The sequence below is a fragment of the Scomber japonicus genome, chromosome 24, assembly GCF_027409825.1.
Source record: "Scomber japonicus isolate fScoJap1 chromosome 24, fScoJap1.pri, whole genome shotgun sequence".
NCBI classification, from domain to species: domain Eukaryota; kingdom Metazoa; phylum Chordata; class Actinopteri; order Scombriformes; family Scombridae; genus Scomber; species Scomber japonicus.
The window spans coordinates 116110-126686 of NC_070601.1; the positions used below are offsets into that span (position 1 = coordinate 116110).

The 10577-nt window shown below is 47.8% G+C and overlaps 2 protein-coding genes across 2 annotated transcripts; one reads left to right on the forward strand and one right to left on the reverse strand.

Moving 5' to 3' along the window:
• Nucleotides 1-2020: 2020 nt before the first annotated feature.
• Nucleotides 2021-5338, reverse strand: arl11 (ADP-ribosylation factor-like 11). The gene is made up of 5 exons (XM_053314786.1): nucleotides 5306-5338; nucleotides 3853-3918; nucleotides 3648-3763; nucleotides 3104-3281; nucleotides 2021-2149 (listed from the first exon to the last, which is right to left on the reverse strand). The coding sequence occupies exons 1-5, from the start codon at nucleotides 5336-5338 to the stop codon at nucleotides 2021-2023; spliced, it is 522 nt and encodes a 173-aa protein (XP_053170761.1).
• Nucleotides 5339-6020: 682 nt separating this feature from the next.
• On the forward strand, nucleotides 6021-9325 carry eef1b2 (eukaryotic translation elongation factor 1 beta 2). Its single transcript, XM_053314527.1, has 7 exons — nucleotides 6021-6164; nucleotides 6937-7059; nucleotides 7133-7259; nucleotides 7344-7410; nucleotides 7710-7835; nucleotides 8423-8490; nucleotides 9212-9325. Exons 1-7 carry the CDS (start codon nucleotides 6085-6087, stop codon nucleotides 9296-9298), a joined length of 678 nt encoding a protein of 225 aa, XP_053170502.1. The 5' UTR covers nucleotides 6021-6084; the 3' UTR covers nucleotides 9299-9325.
• The last annotated feature ends 1252 nt before the right edge of the window (nucleotides 9326-10577 follow it).

Sequence of the window (10577 nt, forward strand, 5' to 3'; positions counted from 1 at the left end):
TAGTAAACCGCACATCGCTGGGGCTCCATCACTAGTAAACCGCACATCGCTGGAGCTCCATCACTAGTAAACCGCACATCGCTGGGGCTCCATCACTAGTAAACCGCACATCGCTGGAGCTCCATCAGTAGTAAACCGCACATCGCTGGAGCTCCATCACTAGTAAACCGCACATCGCTGGGGCTCCATCACTAGTAAACCGCACATCGCTGGAGCTCCATCAGTAGTAAACCGCACATCGCTGGAGCTCCATCACTAGTAAACCGCACATCGCTGGGGCTCCATCACTAGTAAACCGCACATCGCTGGGGCTCCATCAGTAGTAAACCGCACATCGCTGGGGTTCCATCACTAGTAAACCGCACATCGCTGGAGCTCCATCAGTAGTAAACCGCACATCGCTGGGGCTCCATCAGTAGTAAACCGCACATCGCTGGAGCTCCATCAGTAGTAAACCGCACATCGCTGGGGCTCCATCAGTAGAAACCGCACATCGCTGGAGCTCCATCAGTAGTAATTACCACCAGGTTGTAAATGAGGATTCATTATCACGGACATATTTCATCCTGACATATTCCAACAAGCTGAGCTGTGTCCATTACATCCAGGGATTCATCAAACTGTAGACATGTGATGTCATCAGCCAATCAGATGTTTCGTTTCATGTCATTTCACACCTGAACAACTGAGAGCAGCGTTCTGATTGGCTGAGAGTCTGAAGGGTTAATAAATCTCAAATCAACCAAACTTTATTTCAACAAATGGTTTTATTATTTTAATGTTCATTAAACCCCCCCCCTCACCTCCTCCTCTCCTCCTCTCCTCCTCCTCCTCTCCTCCTCCTAACCCTAACCATCACCTCCTCCTCTCCTCCTCCTAACCCTAACCATCACCTCCTCCTCCTCCTCCTCCTAACCCTAACCATCACCTCCTCCTCTCCTCCTCCTCCTCCTCCTCTCCTCCTCCTAACCCTAACCATCACCTCCTCCTCCTCCTCCTCCTAACCCCCCCCCCTCACCTCCTCCTCTCCTCCTCCTCCTCCTCCTCTCCTCCTCCTAACCCTAACCATCACCTCCTCCTCTCCTCCTCCTAACCCTAACCACCACCTCCTCCTCCTCCTCCTCTCCTCCTCCTAACCCTAACCACCACCTCCTCCTCTCCTCCTCCTCCTCCTCCTCCTAACCCTAACCCATCACCTCCTCCTCTCCTCCTCCTCCTCCTCCTAACCCTAACCCATCACCTCCTCCTCTCCTCCTCCTCCTCCTCCTCCTCCTCTCCTCCTCCTAACCCTAACCACCACCTCCTCCTCTCCTCCTCCTAACCCTAACCCATCACCTCCTCCTCTCCCCCTCCTCCTCCTCCTCTCCTCCTCCTAACCCTAACCACCACCTCCTCCTCTCCTCCTCCTAACCCTAACCCATCACCTCCTCCTCTCCTCCTCCTCCCCCTCCTAACCCTAACCACCACCTCCTCCTCTCCTCCTCCTAACCCTAACCCATCACCTCCTCCTCTCCTCCTCCTCCTCTCCTCCTCCTAACCCTAACCACCACCTCCTCCTCTCCTCCTCCTAACCCTAACCCATCACCTCCTCCTCTCCTCCTCCTCCTCCTCCTCCTCCTCTCCTCCTCCTAACCCTAACCACCACCTCCTCCTCTCCTCCTCCTAACCCTAACCCATCACCTCCTCCTCTCCTCCTCCTCCTCCTCCTCTCCTCCTCCTAACCCTAACCACCACCTCCTCCTCTCCTCCTCCTAACCCTAACCCATCACCTCCTCCTCTCCTCCTCCTCCCCCTCCTAACCCTAACCACCACCTCCTCCTCTCCTCCTCCTAACGCTAACCCATCACCTCCTCCTCTCCTCTCCTCCTCCTCCTCCTCCTGCTCCACCTCCTCCTCTCCTCCTCCTAACCCTAACCCATCACCTCCTCCTCTCCTCCTCCTCCTCCTCCTCCTCCTCTCCTCTCCTCTCCTCCTGCTCCTCCTCCTCCTCCTGCTCCTCCTCCTCCTCTCCTGCTCCTCCTCAGCTCTTCTTGATGAGTTTAGCTACAGACATGAAGGCCTGCTGGAGGCCGAGTCCTCTCAGAGCGCTGCAGGCCTGAATCTCCCAGAGCCGGTCCGAGTAGCTGGGGAGGTCCAGCTGGTTGGAGATCTGGGGGGGGGGGGGGGGTAGGGGGGAATGTGGGGGGGGGGGTGAGAGGGGGGGGGGGGGGTGAGGGGGGATCGGTGCAGAAACAAGTTAAGGTTTGCAGAGAAGAGAAGTTGTTCTGTCCCTGAACCCTGAGCTAACGGCTGCCCCGGTGCATTGTGGGTATGAACCAGACGGGGAGTTCCTGTCCTCTGAAAAGGAGCCAATGCGGAAGTAACTTAGAGCTGCATTCTATCAAAAGGCCACCAGGGGGCGACCGTCTCTATACAAGTCAATGGAGAAGTAACTTAGAGCTGCATTCTATCAAAAGGCCACCAGGGGGCGACCGTCTCTATACAAGTCAATGGAGAATTCACCAACTTCTCACTTGATTTCTAACCTCAGTAAACGTTTTCAAAATGTGTTTATGGTCTCAATCGCTAGTTTAAAGCCTTCTTCAATGCAGTATGATGTTCATTTGGGACATTTTGGCCTCCCTGATTTTATATGTGACGATAAAGCAGGGTATGCATTAGGGCGTGGCTACGTCCTGATTGACAGGTTGATTGACCAATGTCCTCCAGATCCAGCCCTCGTAACCATAGCAACCTCCCCGCTCCGCCCATGGCCCCGCCCATGGTCCCGCCTCATGCCCATATAAGTAGAATCCGTGTTCTTTTTTTCCCAGCATGCACCTGAAATTTTCAAGATGGCGCTGCCTAGATTAGAAACTATTGGCTTCTGAGCAGCAGTCCACAAACCAATGGGTGACGTCACGGATGTTACGTCTGTTTCTTTTATACAGTCTGTGGTCTGAACCCTGAGCTAGCGGCTGCCCCGGTGCATTGTGGGTCTGAACCCTGAGCTAGCGGCTGCCCCGGTGCATTGTGGGTCTGAACCCTGAGCTAGCGGGTGCCCCGGTGCATTGTGGGCCTGAACCCTGATCTAGCGGCTGCCCCGGTGCATTGTGGGTCGTACCTCTCGGATGGTCAGTGAGTTGGGCAGATCCTTCTTATTGGCCAGAACCATCAGAGGAACCCCACGCAGCCGCTCATCACTTAGAACCTTCTTCAGAACCTTCTGGGCCTCTGGAACCCGGACTGGGTCACTACTGTCCACCACAAACACCAGCGCCTTGCAGTGGTCCAGGTAGAACCTGAAGAAGGAGAACCATCAGAGGCAGCAGGAACCAGAACCTTACAGTGGTCCAGGTAGAAACTGAAGAAGGAGAACCATCAGAGACAGCAGGAACCAGGACCTTACAGTGGTCCAGGTAGAACCCGAAGAAGGAGAACCATCAGAGACAGCAGGAACCAGAACCTTACAGTGGTCCAGGTAGAACCTGAAGAAGGAGAACCGTCAGAGACAGCAGGAACCAGAACCTTACAGTGGTCCAGGTAGAACCCGAAGAACCATCAGAAACAGCAGGAACCAGAACCTTACAGTGGTCCTGGTAGAACCCGGAGAACCATCAGAGACAGCAGGCAGTGGTCCAGGTAGAACCCGGAGAACCATCAGGTACCTCCAGTTGGGTCTCATGCTCTTCTGTCCTCCGACGTCCCAGACGGTCAGAGACGTGTTCTTGTCCAGAACCAACGTTCCCACGTTGAATCCGACGGTCGGAGACGTCTCCATGGTCTGCAGGGTCACACATTCACAAACTGCTTCAGTTAACATCCAGTCACTTCCTGTCTCACCTGTCTCACTTCCTGTCTCACCCCTCTCACCTGTCCTGTCAGCAGTTTGGACAGCAGAGTCGACTTTCCAGCGGAGTCCAAACCCATCAGGATCACCTGGACACAAGTGGGTCAGGTTAGGGTTCTAGGGTTAGGGTTCTAGGGTTAGGGTTAGCACTAAAACACTTCAGTCCTTGAAACAACAAACACATTTCAAGGAAGGACTTCCTGTTTCCATCGGTGTAATATTACAAACATCAGTCACTTCCTGTCTCATGCATGATCTCGTGCATTTGTTACTTCCAGTCCCTAAAGACCCTCCAGCTGCTCCCTAACCCTAGAACCCTAAACCTAGAACCCTAACCCTAGAACCCTAGAACGATCATATCACTGCATCCACTTCCTGTAAAATCTACAATAGAATTTAAAATCCTTCTCCTCACTTTCAAAGCTCTCAATGATCAGGTTCCATCATATCTGAAAGAACTCATAGAACCTTATGAACCTACTAGAACACTGCGCTCCCAGCTCATAGAACCTTATGAACCTACTAGAACACTGTGCTCCCAGCTCATAGAACCTTATGAACCTACTAGAACACTGCGCTCCCAGCTCATAGAACCTTATGAACCTACTAGAACACTGCGCTCCCAGCTCATAGAACCTTATGTACCTACTAGAACACTGCGCTCCCAGCTCTTAGAACCTTATGAACCTACTAGAACACTGCGCTCCCAGCTCATAGAACCTTATGAACCTACTAGAACACTGTCCTCCCAGCTCATAGAACCTTATGAACCTACTAGAACACTGCTCCCAGCTCATAGAACCTTATGAACCTACTAGAACACTGCGCTCCCAGCTCATAGAACCTTATGAACCTACTAGAACACTGCTCCCAGCTCATAGAACCTTATGAACCTACTAGAACACTGTGCTCCCAGCTCATAGAACCTTATGAACCTACTAGAACACTGCGCTCCCAGCTCATAGAACCTTATGAACCTACTAGAACACTGCGCTCCCAGCTCATAGAACCTTATGAACCTACTAGAACACTGCGCTCCCAGCTCATAGAACCTTATGAACCTACTAGAACACTGCTCCCAGCTCATAGAACCTTATGAACCTACTAGAACACTGCGCTCCCAGCTCATAGAACCTTATGAACCTACTAGAACACTGCGCTCCCAGCTCATAGAACCTTATGAACCTACTAGAACACTGCGCTCCCAGCTCATAGAACCTTATGAACCTACTAGAACACTGTGCTCCCAGCTCATAGAACCTTATGAACCTACTAGAACACTGCGCTCCCAGCTCATAGAACCTTATGAACCTACTAGAACACTGTGCTCCCAGCTCATAGAACCTTATGAACCTACTAGAACACTGTGCTCCCAGCTCATAGAACCTTATGAACCTACTAGAACACTGCGCTCCCAGCTCATAGAACCTTATGAACCTACTAGAATGCTTCAATGAGGACAGGTGAGGTAGTTACCTGAGGACAGGTGGAGCTGTGAGTATGACCCATCACTCTGTAGTGGTAGTAGTAGTAGTAGTAGTACTTCTTTATATAGTACTAGTAGTAGTAGTAGTAGTATTACTAGTAGTAGTACTAGTAGTAGTAGTAGTAGTAGTATTACTAGTAGTAGTACTTCTTTATGTAGTACTAGTAGTACTAGTAGTAGTTCTTCTTCTGTGAAGCCTGATGTAACCCGAGCGTTGTGACCGACTGAAACTCACCTGTCTAACATCTCTCAGGTGTGTGCAGGTTCAGGCATGTGGTTGACCAATAGGAGAGCAGCATGGGGTCATGTGACTCACAGACAGGTCTGACTGCATTCTGCTAACCCTGCTAACCCTGCTAACCCTCTCAGCTGAAACTCCTCCACAAGATTTACATCACATTTACATCTGTGATCTTATATTATACACCTTCTTATATTATATTATATTATATTATATTATTATTATATATAGACTATATATAATATAATATAATACAATATAATATAACATAATGTTCTGTTGCTGTAAATAAGTAAATAAAGCAGCTAATTAAATATTTGGGCCCCAGCTGACCTGGAGGACAGTTGTCATGGCAACCCCTCCTTCTTCACCCCCCCCCCCCCCCCCCCTTCCTCCAGGCGACCGGGAGGAGGCGGAGCGGTTACCGAGAGGAGGAGTCTGTCTCCAATATAAAGGCTGCTCCTCCCGCCTCCTTCCTCCTTCTTCTTCCTCCTCCTGCGGCTCCTCGTCGCCATCTTCATCTTCATCATGGGCTTCGGTGACCTGAACTCTGCTGCAGGCCTCAAGGTGCTGAACGGCTTCCTGGCGGAGCGCAGCTACATAGAGGGGTGAGACGGGGGGGGGGAACCGGGAGGAACCGGGGGTAACCGGAGGTAACCGGGAGAAACCGGGGGGAGCGGAGACACCGGAGACACTGGGCGCCATCTTGGCTCCGCACTCAGCCAACAGTTAGCATTTAGCTGTTAGCTTTTAGCAGTTAGCTGTTAGGAGTTAGCTGCTAAGAGAGTAAAGAAGGAGAATAAACTATAACCAGTGAATGTTTATCAGGGTCACAGTTACACAGAGACTCACAGAGAGAGTTACAGAGTCTGGAGGTCTAGTTTGATGTGTATTTAAAGATCAGTGTGACGTCAGGTAGCTACATGCTAAGCGTTAGCATGGAGCCACATGGTGCTAACAGGAGAGACAACGTGTCACTGACTGAATGAACATGCTAAACACGTTAGCAGCTAGCTTCCTGTTCATAATGTTGAATATAAAGAGAGATAATGAGTTAGTAACATCCTTCTGATTAATATGAAGCTTCTGTTTTTACTCTTTGTTACTAAACTTGATCAAAGCTCAGCAGAGACAGTTACTGCTAAACACCTAAACTACTACAACCAGTACAACAACTAGTACAACTACTAGTATAGCTACTGTTATACAGGGTTAGAGCTCCTGCAGGTGTAGCTCCTGCAGGTGTAGCTCCTCCTCCTGCAGGTGTAGCTGCTGCTGCTCCTGCAGGTGTAGCTCCTGCAGGTGTAGCGCCTCCTCCTGCAGGTGTAGCTCCTGCTCCTCCAGGTGTAGCTAACCCTAACCCTGTGCTCTGGTCCTCAGGTTCGTGGCGTCCCAGGCTGACGTAGCGGTGTTCGAGGCCGTCTCAGCAGCGCCCCCTGCTGACCTGTGCCACGCGCTGCGCTGGTTCAACCACATCAAGTCCTACCAGAGCCAGAAGAGCAGGTGAGGACAGTGATGTCATCAGTGAGGACAGGCGTGTGTGACATCAGAGGTAACCCCGCCTCCTGTCCGTCAGTCTTCCAGGTGTGAAGAAACCTCTGGGTCAGTACGGCCCCGCCGGATTGGCCGACAGCACGCAGAGCTCCGCCCCCGCCAAGGAGGACGACGACGATGACATCGACCTGTTCGGCTCCGACGAGGAGGTGAGGTCACTGATGATGTCACTGATGATGTCGCCGTGGTGAGGTCACAGTAATGATGTCATGTGTCTGATGTGTGATTGGCAGGAAGACGCTGAGGCCACCCGGCTGAAGGAGGAACGTCTGGCTCAGTACGCCGCCAAGAAGTCCAAGAGTGAGTTATTGATCAGTTATATCAGATATCAGAGGGTTAGGGATCAGGGATCAGATATATCAGTGATTGATTGATCAGTGATCGAGTGATTGATCAGTGTGTGACTGATCAGAGGGTGATCGGTGATGTATCTGATCTCAGTAGTGATGAGAGTGGGCGGGACTCTGTATGATGATCCAATCACCATCTTTCGGCTGACTGTCTGATGGACATCTTTTTATGATCTGAGCGAGTCCTCCACTCACAGCTGCTGTACTCATTACTGGTTTCCATGGTAACTGACCCTTCTTCCTCCTCAGAGCCCGCCCTCATCGCCAAATCCTCCATCCTATTGGACGTGAAGCCGTGGGACGACGAGACGGACATGTCCAAGCTGGAGGAGTGTGTCCGCAGTATTCAGATGGACGGGCTGGTCTGGGGACAGTGTAAGAAAACTAGTATTACTATAAAGTACTGCAGTATTACTACGAAGTACTGTAGTATTACTATAAAGTACTGCAGTATTATTACAATATACTGTAGTATGTAGCAGTAGTAGTACTAGCGGTAGTAGTATTGAGACATGCAGACTTGATGATGATCTCTTACACCATCTTTATACAGTAGCAGTAGTAGTAGTACTAGCAGTATGTAGTAGTGTGTGTGTGTGTGTGTATATAGTAGTAGTAGTAGTATATAATAGTAGTAGACGTGCAGACTTGATGATGATCTCTTACACCATCTTTATACAGTAGTAGTACTAGCAGTATGTAGTAGTGTGTGTGTGTATATAGTAGTAGTAGTTATAATAGTAGTTGTAGTATTGAGACGTGCAGACTTGATGATGATCTCTTACACCATCTTTCGGCTGAATATGTGATGACACTTATTGATCTGAAAACTGCACGTCTACATAGAGAGAGAGAGACAGGCAGAGAGAGAGACACAGACAGACACACAGAGAGAGAGGCAGGCAGAGAGACAGACAGGCAGACAGACAGGCATCATGTGACCTTTGTCTCTCCTGTTGCAGCTAAACTGGTTCCCGTCGGTTACGGCATCAAGAAACTGCAGATTGGCTGCGTGGTGGAAGACGACAAGGTGAGGATACCTGTGTGTGTGTGTGTGTGTGTGTGTGTGTGTGTGTGTGTGTGTGTGTCCCTGTCGCACCTCTGTGTGTGTGTCCCTGTCTCACCTCTCTGTGTGTGTGTCCCTGTCTCACCTGTGTGTGTGTGTGTGTGTGTGTGTGTCCCTGTCTCACCTCTCTGTGTGTGTGTGTCCCTGTCTCACCTCTCTGTGTGTGTCCCTGTCTCACCTCTCTGTGTGTGTGTGTGTCCCTGTCTCACCTCTCTGTGTGTGTGTGTGTCCCTGTCTCACCTCTCTGTGTGTGTGTGTCCCTGTCTCACCTCTCTGTGTGTGTGTGTCCCTGTCTCACCTCTCTGTGTGTGTGTGTCCCTGTCTCACCTCTCTGTGTGTCCCTGTCTCACCTCTCTGTGTGTGTGTGTGTCCCTGTCTCACCTCTCTGTGTGTGTGTGTGTCCCTGTCTCACCTCTGTGTGTGTGTGTCCCTGTCTCACCTCTCTGTGTGTGTGTGTGTGTGTGTGTGTGTGTCCCTGTCTCACCTCTCTGTGTGTGTGTGTGTGTGTGTGTCTCATCTCTCTAACTGTGTGTGTGTGTGTGTCTCATCTCTCTAACTGTGTGTGTGTGTGTGTGTCTCATCTCTCTGTGTGTGTGTGTGTGTGTGTGTGTCCCTGTCTCACCCCTCTGTGTGTGTGTGTGTGTGTGTGTCCCTGTCTCACCTCTCTGTGTCTCGTGTGTCTCAGGTGGGGACAGACATCCTGGAGGAGCAGATTACGGCGTTCGAGGACTTCGTCCAGTCGATGGACGTCGCTGCTTTCAACAAAATCTGAAACAATAAAAACGTGAAGAGCACAAAACGTGTCTGTGACTGTATATGAGTTTATATTATATTATACTATATACTTTATACTTTATATTTATATATTATATATTTACTAGTGACAGAATATATTTACTAGTGACAGAATATATTTACTAGAGACAGAATATATTTACTAGTGACAGAATATATTTACTAGTGACAGAATATATTTACTAGTGACAGAATATATTTACTAGTGACAGAGACAGAATATATTTACTAGTGACAGAATATATTTACTAGAGACAGAATATATTTACTAGAGACAGAATATATTTACTAGTGACAGAATATATTTACTAGAGACAGAGACAGAATATATTTACTAGTGACAGAATATATTTACTAGTGACAGAGACAGAATATATTTACTAGAGACAGAGACAGAATATATTTACTAGTGACAGAATATATTTACTAGTGACAGAATATATTTACTAGAGACAGAATATATTTACTAGAGACAGAATATATTTACTAGTGACAGAGACAGAATATATTTACTAGTGACAGAATATATTTACTAGAGACAGAATATATTTACTAGAGACAGAATATATTTACTAGTGACAGAGACAGAATATATTTACTAGTGACAGAATATATTTACTAGTGACAGAATATATTTACTAGTGACAGAATATATTTACTAGAGACAGAATATATTTACTAGTGACAGAATATATTTACTAGAGACAGAATATATTTACTAGTGACAGAGACAGAATATATTTACTAGTGACAGAATATATTTACTAGAGACAGAATATATTTACTAGAGACAGAATATATTTACTAGTGACAGAATATATTTACTAGTGACAGAATATATTTACTAGAGACAGAATATATTTACTAGTGACAGAATATATTTACTAGTGACAGAGACAGAATATATTTACTAGTGACAGAATATATTTACTAGAGACAGAATATATTTACTAGTGACAGAGACAGAATATATTTACTAGAGACAGAATATATTTACTAGTGACAGAATATATTTACTAGAGACAGAATATATTTACTAGTGACAGAATATATTTACTAGTGACAGAGACAGAATATATTTACTAGTGACAGAATATATTTACTAGAGACAGAATATATTTACTAGTGACAGAATATATTTACTAGAGACAGAATATATTTACTAGAGACAGAGACAGAATATATTTACTAGTGACAGAATATATTTACTAGTGACAGAATATATTTACTAGAGACAGAATATATTTACTAGAGAC

What these genes read in the sequence shown, in the direction of transcription:
- eef1b2 (XM_053314527.1), top strand. Translation starts at nt 6,085, where the DNA reads ATGGGCTTCGGTGACCTGAACTCTGCTGCAGGCCTCAAGGTGCTGAAC. An exon ending in GAGCGCAGCTACATAGAGGG is followed by an intron (nt 6,165 to 6,936) that starts GTGAGACGGGGG and finishes TCTGGTCCTCAG; the next exon opens with GTTCGTGGCGTCCCAGGCTG. An exon ending in CGGGCTGGTCTGGGGACAGT is followed by an intron (nt 7,836 to 8,422) that starts GTAAGAAAACTA and finishes CTCCTGTTGCAG; the next exon opens with CTAAACTGGTTCCCGTCGGT.
- arl11 (XM_053314786.1), bottom strand. Translation starts at nt 5,338, where the DNA reads ATGGGTCATACTCACAGCTCCACCTGTCCTCAG. An exon ending in CCAAACTGCTGACAGGACAG is followed by an intron (nt 3,764 to 3,852) that starts GTGAGAGGGGTG and finishes GTGACCCTGCAG; the next exon opens with ACCATGGAGACGTCTCCGAC. An exon ending in AGCATGAGACCCAACTGGAG is followed by an intron (nt 3,282 to 3,647) that starts GTACCTGATGGT and finishes CTCCTTCTTCAG; the next exon opens with GTTCTACCTGGACCACTGCA.